The sequence below is a fragment of the Panthera uncia genome, chromosome X (assembly GCF_023721935.1).
Source record: "Panthera uncia isolate 11264 chromosome X, Puncia_PCG_1.0, whole genome shotgun sequence".
NCBI lineage: Eukaryota > Metazoa > Chordata > Mammalia > Carnivora > Felidae > Panthera > Panthera uncia.
Window position 1 is genome coordinate 34,493,652 of NC_064817.1, and position 21,365 is coordinate 34,515,016.

The 21,365-nt window shown below is 37.6% G+C and overlaps 1 protein-coding gene across 2 annotated transcripts in view; it reads left to right on the forward strand.

Moving 5' to 3' along the window:
• The window catches only part of USP9X (ubiquitin specific peptidase 9 X-linked), a 162,090-nt gene that overhangs the window by 113,388 nt on the left and 27,337 nt on the right, over nucleotides 1-21,365 (forward strand). For both annotated transcript variants that reach the window (XM_049643713.1, XM_049643715.1), the window contains exons 22-32: nucleotides 1,717-1,847; nucleotides 2,038-2,316; nucleotides 4,285-4,410; nucleotides 5,313-5,438; nucleotides 6,654-6,820; nucleotides 12,725-12,833; nucleotides 13,056-13,202; nucleotides 13,953-14,099; nucleotides 14,857-15,079; nucleotides 17,762-17,982; nucleotides 20,901-21,091. In XM_049643713.1, coding sequence (XP_049499670.1) covers nucleotides 1,717-1,847; nucleotides 2,038-2,316; nucleotides 4,285-4,410; nucleotides 5,313-5,438; nucleotides 6,654-6,820; nucleotides 12,725-12,833; nucleotides 13,056-13,202; nucleotides 13,953-14,099; nucleotides 14,857-15,079; nucleotides 17,762-17,982; nucleotides 20,901-21,091 — 1,867 coding nt within the window. The remainder of the gene's footprint in view (nucleotides 1-1,716; nucleotides 1,848-2,037; nucleotides 2,317-4,284; nucleotides 4,411-5,312; nucleotides 5,439-6,653; nucleotides 6,821-12,724; nucleotides 12,834-13,055; nucleotides 13,203-13,952; nucleotides 14,100-14,856; nucleotides 15,080-17,761; nucleotides 17,983-20,900; nucleotides 21,092-21,365) is intronic.

The following is a 21,365-nucleotide window of genomic DNA, read 5'->3' on the forward strand; positions in this document are numbered from 1 at the left end:
CTCCCTCTCTCCCTTCCTCTCCCTCTCTCCCTTCCTCTCCCTCTCTCCCTTCCCTGCTCACGCTTGCTTGCTCACTCTCTGTCACCAAATAACTAAATAATAATTTTTTTAAATAAATCTTTAAAAATAATACAGGGGATGACTATTTAATGACCTGAGAAGCTATTCACAGATGTTTGATGATAAGTTAATATTTTAGGTACATTATATGTCAGTATCTCTTCAGAAAAGGGAAAACCATCAATTGTAAAACAAACTGAAGATTTTTTTTGGTAAGGTATTTATTTCTAGGCTATGGAAATTATAGTAATAGATCTTTATTCTTCAAAAAAGCTTTTAATTTTTTTAAAGCAATCTTACTTATCAAGTGGTGTTTTAATCATAGCGCATTTAATTACTTGGGAGATAATTTGATCAACAGAGTACTTCTTAGCAAACCGTAAGAGACTCTTAATGATAGAGAACAAACTGAGTGTTGATGGAGGGAGGTGGGTGAGGGGTGGGTTCAATGGGTGATGGGCATTAAGATGGACACTTGTTGGGATGAGCACTGGATGTTGTATGTAAGTGATAAATCACTAAATTCTGCTCTTGAAACCAATATTACACTGTATGTTAACTAGAATTTATATAAAAATTTGCAAACAGTAAAGTACGTTCTAAAGTTGATGGACTATTCTTAAGTGTGAATGTTTGGTAGCCAATGCCAAATTGTATCATGGTATTTTTTTTTTAACTGTCTTTTCACTATGATTTAAAAGAAACTTGTATTTTAATACCATGAAGGGAAAAAAAAAAAAAACTGTGCTTGCTTTGAGGTTAACATTAATCATTACAGGTTTCTCCTGCTACTCCAAAGTAGAGTGTTCCTATGAAAACTTTTATAAGCCAAAACTGGTATAAAGCAAAGAGGCATTTACCATTTATGTGGAAAAATTTTTGAGTGTTCCCAGTTAACCTCTTAGGCTTTTCTGATACCTAAGGGCACATCTTGTTTTAACAGATGCACAAATTAAGAAAGAGCATAGATGCTCACTCACAGAGGCAGCTCGAAGCTCTGGCAGCTTGATGCTGAGATGCTGAGTGTAGTTCTCAGGGAAGGAGCTTGGCGTGGCCACTCTCGCTGCTCAGGGCTGTATGCTGCCTCTTTAACAGTTCTCTGCAGAATAAACACTGAGTGCTATTTTTGCTTTTTGCCTCTTTTCATAAAGGTGAAGTTGTGTTAGGTGGAGGGTCCCTATGTTCCTTTTTTTTTTTTCTTCCCATCTTTCCTGTTAAAGTTCAGTTTCTAAGGTAACCACTAAGCCCCTTTCAGGAAAATAAACCAGTTAGCGGATAGTGTCATAAAGGTTAATAATAGAGAAGTTGGAAGGAAGGGCTTCTCATTTTTTATCTTGTTCTTTTCAATAAGAATTACTTCCTTTTGAAGTGTACTGTATTTTTTAGGTTTCCACTGGCTGAAGAGGCATGTTGATTTGAGATCTTTTAGTGGAGACTGCCTCATGTTTGGGTTGACTGATTAGAGAGTCCTGGTTCATTGTAATGTTTATTATTATTATTTTTTAATCCAGATCTGGCTATTTCTTGAGAAGTATGAGCCTGTAATTCAGTGAATTGATTGTTATGCCATATTAACGTAGTCTTCAAAATATCAAAAGTGAAGTACTATGAATGCATGAATTATGTTTTTAGACCATATCTCCTGTTTTCTTACAGATAGCACAACAATAGAAAAATTAAGAGCTATTTGTTTAGACCATGCCAAACTTGGAGAAAGCAGCCTTAGTCCATCTCTTGACTCGCTTTTCTTTGGTCCTTCAGCCTCACAAGTGCTATACCTAACAGAGGTTAGTTTTTTCCCTTTTGAATTTACTTCATGTTCTTTGAACTTGACCTTTTACATGGTATTGTGAAGAACGTGGATACAATTTATAATGAAAAATTTTTCAAATGGTCAAGAATTTCTTCACAATGATGATAGGGAAAATAGAAATTACTTTTTTAAACCCTTTTAATATAGTTCTTTTCTTTTTCCAGGTAGTCTATGCCTTGTTAATGCCTGCTGGTGCACCTCTGGCTGATGATTCCTCTGATTTTCAGTTTCACTTCTTAAAAAGTGGTGGCCTACCCCTTGTCCTGAGCATGCTAACCAGAAATAACTTCCTACCAAATGCAGATATGGAAACTCGAAGGGGTGCTTACCTCAATGCTCTTAAAATAGCCAAACTGTTGCTAACTGCCATTGGCTATGGCCACGTTCGAGCTGTGGCAGAAGCTTGTCAGCCAGGTGTAGAAGGCGTGAATCCCATGACATCGGTAATAGACTTTTTAAAAATGTCTTATTTATAGTAATAGTAATTTTTAAAGTTTGAGTTCAGAGGTGATTCAGAATGTTTCAAGTTCCTTTCCAGTGGTACCCTATTTTAAAGGTTTTCTTCTATTAAATGATATTTGTATTGAAAGTGAAAGTGCTTTTTACTGACTATCCTCTAATTTTAAGAGTACAATTCCTCCCTGTTCCTTTAAACTTTGTTTGACTTTCAGCTATTTTAAACCTGATAAAAACTGCATATGAATCTCTTATTAATTTGTAGCTAGCAGCTATATGAAGATACAGTTGGTAATAAGAAAGTTGTAATTGACTTAGCCTGTGGCCAGCCTCTCTTCCCATCTTGATAGGCTTAACCTTCAGGTCTGAACTTATTCTTAATCTGTCTTTGCCTTGGTGGTATCCTTGCTCCACTTCATTCTGACTAAAATTTGAGGTCTTCTGTATTCATCATAAGTGGCCAAAGAAGATAAAACCTTCAGGAATATAGATTCTTTCTTTTGTAAATGGCTTAGGTCTTAATCAGGGAATTGGAATATTGATTAGATCTGTAATATGATAAATCTGTGATACTGAGTAATATATATCGTGAAAATAGCATTTATAATTGTTTTAGGTGTGATAATGATATTGTGGTTATGTTTTAAAGGAAGTGCCCCTCCCTTTTTGTTTTTAATAATTGCTGAGGAGCACCTGGGTGGCTCATTCCATTGAGCTTCTGACTCTTGACTTTGGCTCATGAACCATGAGATCATGAAATCCAGCCTGGTGTTGGGCTCTGTGCTGAGCATGGAGTGTGCTTGGAATTCTCTCTCCCTCTCTCTCTCTGCCCCTCCCCTACTCATTCTCTCTCAAAATAAACATTTAAAAAATAATTGCTGATATATTACAGATGAAACTATATGATATCCAGGATTTGCTTCAAAATAATTCTGGTGTTGGAGGGATTGGAAAGTGAGAGGGAGTGGTTAGATAAAACACTCTTGGTCCTTCTTTCATAATTATCGAAGCTGGGCTGTGGGTATGTGAGAGTTTATAATACTGTTCTCTCCCCTCTTGTATATGTAAGAGGTTTTCCTTTAAAACAGTAAAGAAAAACAAATGGCCTAAGTTTATATTGTTTTTTAGGGTCCCATGTTGGTTGGGATAAAAAATAGTGCTTCTATATTAAGATAAACAGATTCAAACCATGGTCCTTGACACAGGTGCTTAATGAAGTACGCAGAAAGTGATTACACTTTCACTTTTCTCCCAAGATTTATTCAGAAAATATGCCACTGTAGATACAAAGGTTTATAAATAATAGTCTCTAATCTCAAGGAACACACAGTTTATTAAGGAGCTAAAGGCAAACTTAGTAAAACAGACATGTCTTAAATACTAAGTATTTCCTACAACATAGAGAAAAGGAGTTAACTTGAAAGGCAGTCAGAATGGCCTGGCTAATAAGTACGAGTTTTTTAAATAGGTTTAAAAACTCGGTTATACTATTAAATAGAACAGTGGTACCTTTCATACATTGGTAATTTTATTCTGTTATGAAAATTCCTTAATGTTTCTCGTTTTCAAAGAAGACAAATGATGACCAGGGGAACTGGGAGCAGGGTCTCCCAGGAGCATGCACGTAAGAGACATGAAGTAATTTATTGAGCCTCTAGATAGGGTTGTGGAACCATCACTTCAGTTTATCTCTTACCTCTACAAGTTACGCTGAGCCCAGATGTAGAGACACAAGTTGAATTGAGCTAGAATGGGCATTTGCAGAGGGACATGTAGCACTAAGTAGCACAAGAAAAAGTGGAAGCCCACATTGTTTGCAAGATGGACTTTTTGTGTAAGTCCCTGTGGTTCTCCAATGTGTATGTATATATGGAAGGGGGGTCATCTTGAGGGAGTGGTGATGGGTGGGAGCTCTGCACAACTTACTTCCAGGTAAAATGGTTATGTTTTTTCAGGTCAACCAAGTTACTCATGATCAAGCTGTGGTGCTACAAAGTGCCCTTCAGAGCATTCCTAATCCATCATCTGAATGCATGCTTAGAAATGTGTCAATTCGTCTTGCTCAGCAAATATCTGATGAGGTTAGTATTAAAGTTTTTAAGCTCTGAAATCCTGCAAGGTTTGTTTCTTCCCAGTTTTGACCCTCTGTTTAATTAAGAAATAACCCTTATCACAATTTAGGGCTCAGTTTTCCTAGGCCCACTTTAGTCACTGTCTCACTCTAGAGTTCCCTTAATATGAATTTTATCTAATATCAATGTTAGTACTTTCCAGTTAGAATCCTCTTCATGTACAATAAACAGCATCCTTAAAGTATGTAATTCAATTTTGACAAATGCATGTATGTTTAAGTCCACCATCATTTCCATTGCTCTGTATTCCCCTTTGCAGTCCTTCTTTACTCCTTAACCCCAGGTAACCAGTCATCTTTTGTCAGTATAGAATAGTTTTCATTTTCTAGAATTTTGTGCAGTGTGTGTATTCTTTCATGTCTGGCTTCTTCCACTCCGCATAATGACATTGAGAATTGTCTGTGCTGTGTGGACCATTGATTAGTCCATTCCTCTTTACTGCTGTGAGTAGTATCCCATTGTGAGTATTCCACATTTGTACACTTGGTGAGGGACTTTTGGATAATTTCCCTGTTCTGGCTGTGAGTAAAGCTGCTGTGACCATTCTATACAGGTGTTTGTGTGGACTTGGTTTTCATTTTTCATGGGTTAAAAAAACGAGTATAATGATGTGGGTCATCTTTGTAGTCATTTTAAGATTCTTCTGAAAGTAGTATAGGGCCAGATAATTTCTCGTATTGCTGTTAAATGGGGGGGGGGGGGGGGGGGACAAAAGCAATTTGGGAACCTAAAAATAATGGTACTGCTTTATAGCCAGTCCTATCTCCTTTATAAGGAGAAGCATTTTTTCCTTGTTAATATCTTACTCTAATACTCTATCAAACAGTTTTTTATTATTTATTGTCTTTCAGGCTTCAAGATATATGCCTGATATTTGTGTAATTAGAGCTATTCAGAAAATTATCTGGGCATCAGGATGTGGGGCCCTACAGCTAGTATTTAGCCCAAATGAGGAAATCACTAAAATTTATGAGAAGGTAAGAATTACCTCAAAAATGTTTTCCTTTTAAATAAATGTTGTTTAATTGTGCACGAGGCCCAAATTATTACATCTGCTATCTTTAAAAATGCAATCATTTATATCTTAATGGCTGAAAATTAGAGGGTAGCTATAGGTAAGATGAGAATACCGTAAAATTTTACTTTTGAAATAAAGTACTTCAGAATCCTGCCATGAGGCTGCTTTTTTAAAATAAGAAACCTTTTCTACTTCTCACTAAGGTGAGATACAATGATCTCGTGTTGAATGTGTTTTTTCCCATTCTCTCCATTCTTCTTTCATTTTTCTGTCCTAATGTCTCTGTCCTAAATATTCGTTTAGGTAACTGTCAGCTGTGGTATCCTGGTGCTTAAATATTTTTGATTCTCTTAAAGCCGTCAAAAGTAGAAAGTGTCAGCCAATTTAGGTATCATGTCTGACCTTCCCTTAGATTAAATTAAGCAAATTATTTACAGAAGCAAGTCTGTGTTTGACTCTTTGATTTCCTGTCCTATGTACCTTGCCTTTGATAACCACTATGCATATTTAGAAGAGGAAATTAAACTGTAGGAACTTCGCAGCTCGGTAGAGCCTCCTTGTTATGGCCAATGTAACCCTGTTTTTCCCAGGATATATGTTGGAGTCCTATAGCATCTGTCTGGTACAGTGCGTGGGCTAGTATTTGAATGTTTATTCTATTTTAGGCATGTAGTGTAATTACTACTTTTTGATAAAGTCAAATTAGAATTTAATAACTACCTACCGAAGCATATTTTAGATTGTAAAACGTTCCTGAATGATTGATTGGCCAAGACAGTTGCTTTCAAATAAAACGGCACTATACGTACACTACGCTTTGGAACTAGTCCTAAGTTCCTAACTCTGCAGTGCTAGAGTGGTTCTTGAGAAAGGAATGATTATTCAGAAGGTCCTGAGAAGCCTGAAGGACAAAAAAAGCAAGTGGTATTCTCAGTGTCCTCCTTGGATGATGTAGAAAAATACTCCGTCCTTGGGATGTAGAAAAATACTGGAATTAGACTTCATTGTCTATTGTCATTTCCATACTATTCTAAACTGGTCTCAAATTGCAGGTAAAGAGGCTGAGGCCAAATGGTTTAAGTGAGTCGGTAAGTTTTAAGCACTATCTTGAAGTTGTATGAGATTTTTCGTAAGTGCATCTCTAGGTAATTTGCCTCTGACCATAATTTTACAGACCAATGCAGGCAATGAGCCAGACTTGGAGGATGAACAGGTTTGCTGTGAAGCATTGGAAGTGATGACATTATGTTTTGCCTTGATTCCGACAGCCTTAGATGCTCTTAGTAAAGAAAAGGCTTGGCAGACATTCATTATTGACTTACTGTTGCACTGTCACAGCAAGTAAGTGTCTTTTTTAATTGTAAGAAACTTGATCTTTTGTTAAGCAGAAATGTATGCTGGCAGGATTTATCCCAGATATCAAATATTTATTGTCTCTACAGCATGGTAATGTTCAGGAAAATTGTGTTTAACTATGTTTTTGCCTGGACCTAAATTTGTTTGGTTTTAGTCTCGCAAAATGGCAACATTAAATCTCAGAGTACAATTAATTTTTCTCTAATTTCAGAATTTAGCCTTGCCTAAGTGAGGTACATATTTTAATCCTCTTTTAAAATCTGGTTTACAGGAATTTTTTTTTAATGTTTATTTTTGAGAGAGAGACAGAGCATGAGCAGGGGAGGGGCAGAGACAAAGGGAGACACAGAATCCGAAACAGGCTCAAGGCTCTGAACTGTCAGCACAGAGCCGGACGTGGGGATCAAACTCCCCAACCAAGAGATCTTGACCTGAGCCAAAGTCGAACACGCAACCGACTGAGTCACCCAGGTGCCCCTTGTTTATAGGATTTAAATTAAACAGGGGAGCCTGGGTGACTCAGGTGGTTAAGCGTCTGCTTCTTGATTTTGGCTCAGGTCATAATATCTTGGTTCATGGGCTCAAGCCCCCGCATTGGGCTCTGTACTGATAGTGCAAAGCCTGCTTGGGATTCTCTCTCTCTCTGCCCCTCCGCCACTCATGCTCTCCCCCTACATCTGTCTCTCAAAATAAATAAACTTTAAATCAATTAAATGGGACATTAACATTCTATCTTGGATACTTACATGCCAGGTTTGTTTAAGAGAAATTGTCGATTCAGTATGAAATTCACAAAGCAGGGTTATGGTAAGAACTTCTGCATTCTATACTGAGAATAAAGATGAACTTTATATAAAGCCCTCGTTTTCAGTTCAGGATCATTTAATCATTGACATAAACTTTGTTTCGGACTTCTTTTTGTGCAAGTCAGTTAGATTTGTAGAAAATACTGGTTTCCATCCTCTTGTGTCATTCTAATCCTGACTTTCATAAGGTGATTTTTTAAAGTCGAGCTCTAATTTGTGTCCCTGTTCTATGTAATTAATCTGTCTTGCATGCATTTTGTGAAAAGACCCAAAATGCTCACTTTTATTCTCTCAAATGCCATTCAGCAGTGACAGAGATCACTGATTAAATTAATGTAAAGTCAGAATAAACAGTTGCTGAAATAAAACCCAGTGATAAGACTTTTTAAAAAGTGCTCATTCCATAGGATGCTGTAACGTGAATTGAGAATGTCTACTATTTTAGAAGTTCCTTGGTAATTTCCTTGAAGACCTCTATTACAGCCTATTCCGAAAGTCCTTTGACAGGACCTCCCCCCCCCCCCCCCCAATAATACTGAGCTTGCTATCTGCTTGAGAAGACTTGATCATCATTGGACAGCGCTGTATGTTAAGAAAAATAGGTTGAGTGAGTTTGGTTTTATTTAATAATGCATTGGGTGGAGGGAGGAGAGGAAAGATGATTGGCCAATTATAGTGAAGTCAAACCTAGAGGTAGCAAATTTTTCATTCTATGTTGAATTTTAAATCTGAAACTAAATTTGGAACTTACTTCACTTCCTTGGCTGCTAAGTATTAAGGAACTTGGTTTTGCAGGTTTTCTGCTCTCTATCCTTTATGAAAATTCCCCCTTATAGGAAATTAGAACCATTTCCCTCTTCCTCTCCCCCTCCCCAAAATTTCACACAATGAAGTAAAGTTCTGTAGACAGCACTTCATCTCAGTTCTCCTCTGTCACTTTGTCTTCAACAACACAATAGGTCTTCTAGGGTCAAAATCTCTTTGAGCTTTAGGCATCTGATTTTCTGTAGTACTGGCTCTCATCTTGCCCTGAGTTTTCAATCATTTTATATATAGCTGAGTACTTACGGTAGGTTCAAAATCCCTTATTTCCAGTTTGTAAGAATTTGACAGCAAACCTGACTTGACCATAATTTTTTGGCATTACCTTTCTAAAATCCGAATCCCCAAACATATCTGGCTCCCAACAGTTTCAGTTTATGGCATTGTGGACCTGCCTACATGAGGCTATTCTTCAGATCAAATTTATAGGTATACCAGTATACCTATATACAGTGCATTTCCCACATGTGTTTTCTCCCTTAATTCTGTAGCAACTCAGAAGTAGACTGCTGCTAAAGGGACTAAGGCTGAAGTTCTGTGACAGTGTCATATCTCTTGAGATCTAACTTTCTGCTACACAGTTGTATTCGGTGTAATCATAACCCATGAGCAAATTAATGTGAGCCCCTACTATGTGCTTGGCAATGAAAAGTCCATAGTTAAATAAGATAGGTTCCTTGTACTCATGAAACTTTGAGACAGAAATCAGGTTCATAAAAGGCAAAGTACTCTGGGAATTTGAAGAGTAAGTACTCTGGGAATTAGAAGAGTAACAATTACTTTCTACCTAGAATGAGCAGAAGTAAAGGTTCTTTGCAGAACATAACGTGTGAGTCTTGGGTAAGACTTCTGCATACATACAAATTGAAGATGGGCATTGGCAGTGCTCCCCCTCAACCTCACTCCCCATTATGTTGTTTTTACTTCTGTATTGTTAGACTCCATATACTTTTCTACCTCCTCTATATTGCTTTCACCCTCATCTAAGCAGCCAGCACCCATTGCCTGCACAACCACAGTATCCTTAATCTTCCCACCGTAGTGCTGCAGCACTAAAGTATTATTCTAATCTGGTGACCACACTTCAGACAGTATGATCTTTGCCAAGCATGATCATGTTTTCCTATTAAAGTCTTTCTATGCCTTTCCATTGCCTTTGAATAAAGTCTAAATATTTAAATTTGATTTATAACCACTCCACGGTTCGGCCCGTGCTTCTACTCATGTTTTAACTTAAAGTGCCACACTTTCCAGTACGTTTTCTGGAAAGTCTCCCAGACCTCTGTTCATATTAGATGAAGTCTGTTTCCACATCATAACACTGAACTTATTGTAATCACTCACAACTGGATTTAAATGCCTTTAGGTGGCTATGTTTTTTCTAGCCGCTTCTAGCACCTGTTGCTTTATACCCTGCCTATTTAACTCCTTTATGGTACCTCTGATTGATGAAGGCATTTGAGTTTGCCACCCCTGGCATAGTGCTTTCAGGGAAGAGCTGAGTAGTCTGGTTTGATGTGTGAAGGAAGAGTACAGGATAATATTGTAAAGGGGATTAGTGGGAGTTGGTTTACAGAAGGTCTTTGATGTTGAGATCTAAGTAGTGTTTAATTTTAATACGGTAGGCAGTCTTGTTGGTGAATAATTTCTCAAGTACCTATTGTGTATCAAGCACTATCGTAGCTACTAGGGACATATAGCACTAAACAAAATAAACCGTCAGCCTTGTTAGAGTATAAGTACTAATGAGGATGGGGAGTGGGAAGGACAGACATGGGAAAATATATAGTATGTTAGCTAGTAGTAAATGCTATGGAGAGAAATAAAGCAGGGAAGGTGATAAGGAGTAGTAGGGAGTCCATTGAGTTGTTTTATATAGGATAGAGAAGGCTGCCTAAGAAAGTGACATATTTAAACAAAGCTCTGAAAGACTAAGGTAGTGATCCATGTAGGATAATGGGGCAAGTGCCTTTTAACCATAAGGAACAACAGATGTAAATGTCCTGAGGCAGGACAGCAAGGAGACCAGTATGGCTGGAGCAGTGAGTGAGGAGTAGGCAGTTGTAGGAGGTGAGGTCAGAAAATAAACAGGCAGCCTGTTAAGATTTTATAGATCATCGTAACGACATGGATTTTTTGTTTTGTTTTGTTTTTTTACTATAAGTGAGATGGGAATCCTGTTTTACAGTTTTGAGCAGAAGAATCATGTGCTCTGAGTGATTAACATTTTGAGTTTATTCTGGTTGCTTTGTTGAGAATAAGTTCTAGATTGTCAAGAAAAACGGATTTTTAATCCAAATAAAACATTGACCGTGCCTGGAGGGTGGTAGTATTCGAAATGGTGAGAAATGAATTTTTGAGTAATTTGTAAAGGTGTGAGCAGCAGGATTTGTTGATAGGCAAATGTTTCTTTGGAAGCATTACAGAAATCTGCATGTATGTGAGAGGTTTCATCAAGAAATGACAAATAATCTGTATAGGTCCCTACTTTATTTGGGCTGTATACCTAACTTTTTTAAAAAATAAACTAGGATAGTGCGAATGACCTATACTTTTGAAAATCTAATAGAAGTTTCTTTGGAAGCATTGCAGAAATCTGCATGTATGTGAGAGATTTCATCAGGAAATGACAAATACTCTGTATAGATCCCTACTTTATTTGGGCTGTATACTTACCTTTTTTAAAAAATTAACTAGGATAGTGCAAATGACATATACCTTTGGAAATCTAATAAAAGTTATGGACTTTCTCCCCAGAAAACTTAGGTACTCCTGACTTCAGTTTATTTGTATTCCACCAAACTCAACGCACAAATCTTCTGAAGTCCCTCTGGTTTATAAGATCATATACAAGTTTCTAGAAACATTCAGGAGGGAGGTTAGTACACAGAATATGTGCTGTCAAGTCCTTTACCTTGAGCTATAAATTTGGTTCTAAGCTGTCTGTCAGCTAGCACAAAGAAACATGATAGTTACGAAATGTAGTTTGCAATGTCTGTTAAGATACACAAATACTTGGCAGATACTTGTTAAGCATCTTCCATATGTCAGACGTTGTTCTGGGTGTCAGAAACTCTGGCATCTGTAAAGCAAAGCCCTCCACTTTCTAATGGAGACAAACCACTGTCTTCTAAGCAAACAACATTTATGCATGTGGTAACTGAACTGGTTCTCAACATCTGTATTATGTCGGACACTATTCTAGGTTCTGGAGGGACAACGGTAAACTAAATATATGATGTCTCTACCCTCTTGGACATTTACTCTAGTGAGATCTATATAGTATATAATTTTTTTTAATGTTTATTTTTGGGAGAGAGAGAAAAAGCATGAGTGGGGAAGGGGGCAGAGAGAGACAGAGACACAGGATCTGAAGCAGGCTCCAGGCTCTGAGCTGTCAGCACAGAGCCTGATACGGGGCTCAAACCCATGACCCATGACATCATGACCTGAGCCGAAGTCGGATGCTTAAACAACTGAGCCACCCACATATGTGTATATATAATAATATATATATATAGTGTGTGTGTGTGTGTGTGTGTGTGTGTGTGTGTGTGTGTGTGTGTGATTCACAATGATAAAATTCTCACTACTGGGACCATAGATAAGTTCTTCACATGGGTCATCATAGAATATTGTATAATAGAATGGTTCTCAATCTTTACCACACATTAACGTCACTTGAAGGATTTGTTAAAATAACAGATTGCTGGGTACCACCCCCAGTATTTCTGATTCAGCAGGTCCGGGATGTGACCTGATAATTTCCATTTTTAACAAGTTCCCAAATGATGCTGATGCTGCTGATCTGAGGACCATGTTTTGGGAACCACTAGTATAATATAAGGGACATTACAGCAATATCCTTACTGTAATTGCAACAGAATTCCTACAGAGTTCTTTGCTCCAAAGTGCAGTTGAGTAAAAATTCTGTGGATGGCCAAAAAGATGTGTAAGATTACCTATGGAACATCTTGTATCTAGCGGACCATTTCCAGCCTTTTTCAAGAAACCGGTGTTACAGAACATCCCTTCAACTCTTCTGTGACAATTTGAGGTTCTAGTTCTTGGCATACAGCCTACTAAGTTGTCTGTTCTATGTTGCCTTCTTAAGGGGGTATTACCTTGTATCCTTGTATTTTTACTTTTAATTTACCCTTTATTCCACCCCACCCCCTCCCCCAAAGAAAAACCAGTGTTGGAATTTTGTTATTTTTCTTCATGCAAATAATATATTAAATGTGAAACATTTTTATTTCAGAACTGTTCGCCAGGTGGCTCAGGAGCAGTTCTTTTTAATGTGCACCAGATGTTGCATGGGACACAGGCCTCTACTTTTCTTCATTACTCTGCTCTTTACCGTTTTGGGGGTGAGACATTTTTTAATATGCTTATATCAATGTGATTAATTCTGTAAACAAAGCATTCAGGAATTTATGGTTATAGGTTAAAGTTAGAACAGTCTAGATTTATTAAATAAATGATAATTTCCCATACTAATTTAATATCTGCTCTGGTTAACTCTAGGTTTTTTAAAAGTAGATTCTGAGCTTGGACATGTAAATTCACATTATTCTCTTTTATTGTTTCAGAGCACAGCCAGAGAGAGAGCCAAACATTCAGGCGACTACTTCACCCTTTTAAGGCATCTTCTTAATTATGCTTACAATAGTAATATTAATATACCCAATGCCGAAGTTCTTCTCAATAATGAAATTGATTGGCTTAAAAGAATTAGGGTAAGTTGCTTCTAATACTGTGTTTATTATATCAGTAAGAGTGTTTTGTAAATAGTTTGTAGTTTTGAGCATTTTGGTTAAGTGAAAAATATCGAAGAGTAATAAAAAGAACTAAAGAATACCTTAGTAACCCATGAGTCACAGAATGAATGCATAACTAGTTTTATAAAATGCTTTGTTTTACCTGAAACTTGAAATACTTGATTTTAGCTTCTTGCATTTTAGAATCTTGAGCCTTTTTGCAGATTTTTATCTTCTAAAAAGTTTGAGTTGTTTTCATCAAAAATCAGTCTATAGACTAGCACTTAACTTTTGATTTTAATACTAGATACTCTTTACTCAGAATTGTGTGAGAAATTTATTTCTAAAGAGATTCATAGCTTTTGCTTGTAGCCTTCAGAAAGTTCTGAAAAGAACTTCCATCTTGCTTAGAAGGGGACGATTTGGCAAGAAAGGGAGTCTTAATTTTAGGGAATAGGTAATAGGGATTATTAAGGAGAGCACTTCTTGTGGTAAGCATTGAGTAATGTGTGGAATCACTGTATTGTACACCTGAAACTAATAGAACAAACACTGTATGTTAACTACACTGGAACACACACACACGTATATATATGTTGATTTATTTTTAAAATTATTTTAAAAGAATGGGAAGGTTTAGGGGAATTACCTCACATATGTCCAGTTTACTCTTGTCTGGCTCCTCCCTCCCTTTCATAAGTTAGGCATTTGGGATTTTCTCTTCGGCAGGATGATGTTAAACGAACAGGTGAAACCGGTGTTGAAGAGACGATCTTGGAAGGCCACCTTGGGGTAACAAAAGAATTACTGGCCTTTCAAACCCCTGAGAAAAAGTATCACATTGGTTGTGAAAAAGGAGGTGCTAATCTCATTAAAGTAAGTTTTGTCCTAAGCTAGATATCATAACCTAAATGTTTGTTACCAAGTGTGTTGGTTTATAGTATGTCTTTGGTGTATTGTCTTAATTTTTTCTCTCTTCTACTTTTTAAGAATTGTTAGACTGTGCAACTTGTTTATCATTTTTAATGAGTTTCTTTACATATGTGTAACTAAAGGAAACAAAAAGTATCAGTACATGTTATTTTTATTCAAAATGAGCTTTGGGGGTGCCTGGGTGGCTCTGTCATTTAAGCGTTTGACTCTTGATTTCAGTTCTCCATATCTCTCTCTCTCTCTCTCTCTCTCTCTCTCTCTCTCTCTCTCTCAAACTCAAATAAAAATAAATGAATAAATAAAATGAGTTTTGGTATACATATGATTAAAGGAATAAACTTATTTAAAATGTAAATTTTGTTAAGTGCTACAGTCAACCTGGGGCTTAAAAAATTTTTTTAGCCTGAGAAATTGGGTGTAAGTTGTAGTAAATAGTGGTTTGACGTGGAATCTTTTTATTAGAAAATCCAAGTAAGTTTTCTCAGATGTGATGATACCTTTAATTCTGACCATTAATTTTAGCACTGTTTCCCTTCCAAGAGAGATTTCTTTCTTTCCTTAAAAAGGCATATATAGATATACACACAACTTTGTGTGTCATACGTATAAACATTATATAAAGATAGCTATACATATATGTAAAAAATATAACAGACATCTACAACTGCTAAATGTGTAATCCTCTTTTCATCTCTTGCAGGAATTAATTGATGATTTCATCTTCCCTGCATCCAATGTTTACCTGCAGTATATGAGAAATGGAGAGCTGCCCGCTGAACAAGCAATTCCAGTCTGTAGCTCCCCAGCTACCATTAATGCTGGTTTTGAGTTACTTGTAGCATTAGCGGTTGGCTGCGTGAGGAATCTTAAACAGATAGTAGATTCCTTGACTGAAATGTATTACATTGGCACAGCAATAACTAGTAAGTATAGTAAAATACAGTGTTGTGCTGACAGGTAATTCTCTGATGTGTTCAAATTCTGTTTTCCTATTTTTCTTTTAGTAAACATCTTCAACTCCTGTTTTTCTTTCAGGAACTAGGAAATGGATGTGTAATTTAACACCATTACAAGCAGAGAGCCTTGATGTAGAAAAAATATCAGTTGTTTATTAAATGTCTTCCTGTAAGGGGTTTGAGTACTTAGCAAAATAAATTTTGTCTCAGTCAAATCTGGAGTAAAACCCAAACTACAGAGTGATAACTAGTCAAAATAAGTGCCAGAGTTCAAAGCTAAAACTCAAGTTCCAGGGGCACCTGGGTGGCTCAGTCAGTTGATCGTCTGACTTCAGCTCAGGTCGTGATCTCCACAGTTCATAAGTTAAAGCCCCACATCAGACTTGCTGCTGTCAGCACAGAGCCCGCTTCAGATTCTCTGCCCCTCCCCTGCTTGCACTGGCTCAAAAAAAAAAAAAAAAAAAAAAAAAACCTCAAGTTGCATGACTTAGAAAACCTTTCAGGCCCTCCTCACTTAGAAGCTCTTTAATACTGTTTTCATATGAGCTTGAAGGAAATCTAGTTTTAAAGATTAGAAGATGAAAAGATAACCTTCTAATGCACCTTATGTTCTCAGCTAATGCCCACATGAAGCCCTTGAAATTAGTTGTGGGCTCCAGATCTTACGGATGTGGAACTGAGGCCCCAAAGGGATTGGGGCAATATTCAATGACCAAAAAAGCAGAAATAAACATAATGGAGGCTGTTTTGATTTCAGAAAACCAGTGTTTATCTACAAAGCTTAAGGATGTGTCATTGATCGTAGTAAATCTTTAAAAACATCAATTTATTTTTTGATATATTGTATTTCATAAGGACATTCTTAATAACATTTTAGGAGGTTCTAATTAAACTGCTTAAAAGGTTAGACCTGGGGCACCTGAGTGGCTCAGTCGGTTAAGGTCAAGATCTTGTGGTTTGTGGGTTCAAGCCCCACATCGGGCTCTGTGCTGACAGCTCAGAGCCTGGAGCCTGCTTTCAGATTCATTCTCTCTCTCTCTCTCTCTCTCTCTCTCTCTCTATCAAAAATGAATAAACGTTTAAAAAAAGTTTAAGTTAAAAAAAAAAAAAGGTTAGACCTTTAGCTATTCTAGCAAATCCATGTTCAGTGAGGTGCAGTTTTTGTTTTAAAGAAGGATCTTTGTTTTTAATAAATTCACACATTCATTTAATTTTCAGTAAGTTGAAATCCTCAAGGGGTACAGTATCATAGATTCTATGTCCAGTGGCTTTGTCCAGATTCCAAGTCCAGGAAGCTTGCTTTGGAATTTGGCATGAACCATACCATGGCTTCCATGAGCGTGGGTTACCTTTCCTCAGAGTACTCTGGTTTTGTTCAGTTTCCCCACCAGGAGTCACTATGTTGTTCTTTGCTTTGTACACGTGAGCACATCTCTTGAACCCAGATAAAATTAATTTCATCTTGGTCGTGAACGCCTTCAATTTTAACATGAGCTGTGTGCTCACTCTGTTTTTGGAGAACCCCACGTCTAACCAGCAAAAAGGTAGCCTTGGACCACAGCCTTCCAGATTTGCTGTTTTAAAAGTCCTATTCTGAGTACCCCTTCACAGGCTTGAAGATGGCAGAAACAGAAAAGGCTACTTGTTTTTTAAGTAGTACGTTTGCATGGTAAAAATATGAAATACCAAAGAAGCTACATACTAAAAAGTATGTTTCCTGCCCATTTTAGTCCCCAGCTGCCCTTGAATAGCTTAACTGTTATTATCAGTTTGTGTCTGTCCTTCCAGCATCTCTGTATGGAAAATCCACATAAAAATCTTTTTTTTAGTTTTTTGTTTTGTTTTGTTTTCTTTTTTTAATTACAGATTGTCATGTGTACACGGTGTCTTCACTTTCTTTTCCTCTTAATATGTCTGCAATTGTTCCCTATCAACACATACATATCTGCCTAATTGCATTTATTGGCTATATATTGTGCAATTCAGTATACTGTGATGTATGTAATGAGTCCCATAAGCAGTGATAATATTTACATTGTTTCCAGGTTTATACTAGTTAGAGGGAGACCTACAGTGATTTACAGTTCTCACAGAACTTTCAAACACTGCTATTTTGTTACTTCCTCAAAATAACATTGTGGATACAGGCAAAGCAAGTGTTCCTCTTCTTACATTTATTAGTAAGAAAACAGAAGCTTACCTGAAGGGGAAAGAGTTGCTAAGCGTCAGAACCTGGATGTGAACCCAGTGGTGCTAAAATGCTTTAAACCTGAACAAGCTATAAAATATGTGGATGGATTTATGTTAACATGTCATGTCAGAATGAATTTGAAGACCCTTTTAAAAAACCTACAAAAGTTGAAAGTTCACAGTGACTAAATAATAAAGTGAGCACATAGAAATCAGCATCGTACAATCTCATGAAATGGTTTCGGACACTTCTGTAGAAGCAACATCCAGTGAAACGCGGGTTCTGACGTAGTGGGGTGTAGGAATCCCTACAGTGGTGGAAATGCACACTCTGTGTGCTGCTTCAGCTACCTGGAGCAGTAGTGGGGTTGTTGGTGATGTTAACTTATCAGCTTAATAGAGCTAACGGTGGACAAAAAGGCTATATTCCTGCTACAAGAATCTTTTCTCCTTTCTCAGCTTGTGAAGCGCTTACAGAGTGGGAATATCTGCCACCTGTTGGACCCCGTCCACCTAAAGGATTTGTGGGGCTGAAAAATGCCGGTGCTACTTGTTACATGAATTCTGTGATTCAGCAACTCTACATGATTCCCTCCATCAGGAACGGTATTCTTGCAATTGAAGGCACAGGTAGTGATGTAGATGATGATATGTCTGGGGATGAGAAGCAGGACAATGAGGTAAATTTTATTTAGCATTTTCCTTTCTTGTTTGAAATTCTTGTTTGAAATACCAGATACTGTCATTCTATCTTATGGAGTGTTGTACTTTCACTGGACTTGTTGACTGAGATTTAAAAATAAAGCTAGAGTCTTCCCAGCATGGGCTGCTGTGTCTTGACATAGTCTAGTGCTCACTATCTACCAGACTTAAAACTGCAGTTAATGTTCATGATAATTTATTTTTTTAGAGCTGCTGTTCACATAATCCGTTTTTGTATGTGAAAAGTGTTTAGTATAATTTGGAGTGTGCATAATGATGAGGATTTTCATTTTTATAACAGTTTAAATTATATTTTCACTTTTCTACTTGATATTTTTAATTATAGCTCCATTAATTTATGCCAAGTTATATACTATGCCAGTTTCATTTTGTGTGCTTGCTTTTAGGTTACTTTTACATTTGCCCCAGATCATAGCTCTTCTTACTTAGGAAACACACTTCTCTGTACTTTAAATATTACGTGGTCTTGTGACAAAATTTATGCTGCTTTCCGAGTATCCAGTGCACAATAAAGCTACGCAGAAGTTAGGTTGTAGTGACGGATCAGGTTGGACATAACGGTGGCACGGCTCTGTAAACAAGAGAATATTGCAAAACTTAAGTTGTGGTCATGTTTATATATCCATTCTGTATTTCTTTGCTTTTATTTGATCTTTTCCTGTTCATGGCATTGGTGAGAACTGCAGAGAGAAACCAGAGTGGGTTTTTTGTTTTTGGTTTTTTTTTTTTTTTTTTTTTTTTTTTGATAGAGAGCACAAGTGGGGGAGGGGCAGAGAGAAGGGGAGACACAGAATCTGAAACGAGCTCCAGGCTCTGAGCTGTCAGCACAGCTGAGACACGGGGCTCGAACCCACGAACCGTGAGATCATGACCTGAGCCGAAGTCGGACGCTCAACTAACTGTGCCACCCAGGCACCCCGGGAAACCAGAGTGTTTTAATTGTAGTTAATGTCTTTAGTGGTTCTTCCCTCATTCCCTGTCTTCAGTCACCAGAACTATTTGCTCTGAGGTAGTTTAACACTTACAGGGCTTCTGAAACATAGACTTGTCCCAATTCCTTCCCAAATCCACCCAAACCACATCATCCAGGGGTTAGCATCTGCACATTTTTTACTTTTTATTTAAAAAAAACTTTTTTTAATGTTTATTTTTGAGAGAGAGAGCATGAGCAGGGGAGGGGTAGAGAGCAATGGAGATACAGAATCCGAAGCAAGCTCTACGCTCTGAGCTGTCAGTACAGAGCCCGATATGGGGCTCGAACTCACAGACCGTGAGATCATGGCCTGAACTGAAGTTGGAGCTTAACCGACTGAGCCACCCAGGCGCCCCCATTTTTTACTTTTTACAAAAGCTTTGTAGTGGGAATGCTTAACACCTCTACCAGATTAGGAACCACTGCTTCAAGTGGAAATTAAAATTCTAGTTCAGAATTTTACAGCCCATCACATCTCTGGGATGATGAGGGTAAGCACGGGGAGAGATAGCTGATTATATTCGCAAAGAGTAAATAAGGCAGAAAATATAGGATAAGATTCCAATAAGGTGTCCTATCTTTGCTCTCGTGGGACCTTTGCTCTGTGTTGTCTCAGCTCTCTACTGCACTTGTGGGGTGTTGTGGTTCTTTGCCTGTTGCCTGTGTTCTTTCCTTCCCTAGACTGGGAGTTTCTCATGGGCAGGGACTGGATGTTATCTGTTTCTGTATCCAAGGTCTGTGATGCCACAAACTTCTTTCCATCTCCTCAAACATGGCTGTTCTGGGTACCTCACATAAGTGGAATCGTACCATAATTTGTCTTGTTGTTACTGGCTTATTTCACTTAACATAATGTTCTCAAAGTGTATCCGTGTTCTAGCATGTGTCCAAATTTTCTCCCTTTTTAAGGCTGAATAATATTCCATTGTATGGATAGACCACGTTTTGTTTATTTGTCCATCAGTGGACGCTTGGGTTGCTTCCACCTCTTGATCACTGTGAATGGTACTCCTGTGAACATGGGTGTATAAATATCTCATCGAGGCCTTTCAGTTCTGGGTATATACCCACGCATGGAATTGCTGGATCATGTGGTAATTCTGCTTTTAATTTTTAAGGAACTGGTCCACGGTGGCTGCACCACTTTACGTTTCTGTCAACAGTGCACAGGTGTTCTAGTTTCTTCGCACCACAGGTTTTCATTTTCATGAGGTCTAGTATGTCTCATTTTTCTTTCGTTACTTGCGCTTTTGCTGTCCTATCCAGTAATCGTCACCAAATCCAGTGTCGTGACGTTTTTGCCCTAAGAGCTTCATAGTTTTAGCTCTTGCATTCAGGTCTTTGATCTGTTGAGTTAATTTTTGTATCTAGTGTTACGGAAGAGTCCAACTTTATTCTTCCGCATACGGGTATCTACTTTTTCTGGCATCGTTTTTTGAAGAGTGCTCCTCTTAATATGCATACTTTATTGACTGTTTATAGTTCTGAGTACCTCATAATCCTCACCACAGCTGCATATCCCCAGGAAGAAACTGAAGCTTACACAGGTTAAGTAGCTGACTTGCTCAAAGTTACCTGGCTTCTAAGTGGCAGCGCCTGCATTGGGGTCCAGTTCAGTCTAACTTACACCCAACACTCTACTCCTCTGTGTTGCCTTTATTATCGGCCTTTCCTATACATGGTCAGCATCATTCCTTCATGACAACTACTCTGTGAAATGGTGGGGATGAATACTAACTTAATTAAAATTTATAAATTGGAAGTTAAGTGCTTTGGATATAAGAAATTAGAAGTACAAATGATTAATCATTTGTTCACTAACTGTTGGGCATTTGTCTCAACATATTTTACTGTACTTTAAAGTTAGATTAGCTTATTAATGATATTTTTTTTTAATTCTAGAGCAATGTTGATCCCCGAGATGATGTGTTTGGATACCCTCAACAATTTGAAGACAAGCCAGCATTAAGTAAAACAGAAGACAGGAAAGAGTATAACATTGGTGTTCTAAGGCACCTTCAGGTCATCTTTGGTCATTTAGCTGCTTCTCGACTACAGTACTATGTGCCCAGAGGATTTTGGAAACAGTTCAGGTAAACTATAAGTGGACAGAAATGGGGATACTGCTTAAGCCTTTATGAACATCTCTGTACCCTAACATTAAACTTCCAAAATACATGTTGAAGGTATCTTTATGTTGAATGTTTAAGCAGTAGTACACTTGACCCTGAACAACATGGGTTTCAACTCCACGGGTCCACTTACACACAGATTCCCACCCCACCCACCCCCACGCCCCAATGAATACAGTACTTCCAATATATTTTCTTTTCCCTCTGGTTTCTCAATAGCATTTCCTTTTCCCTA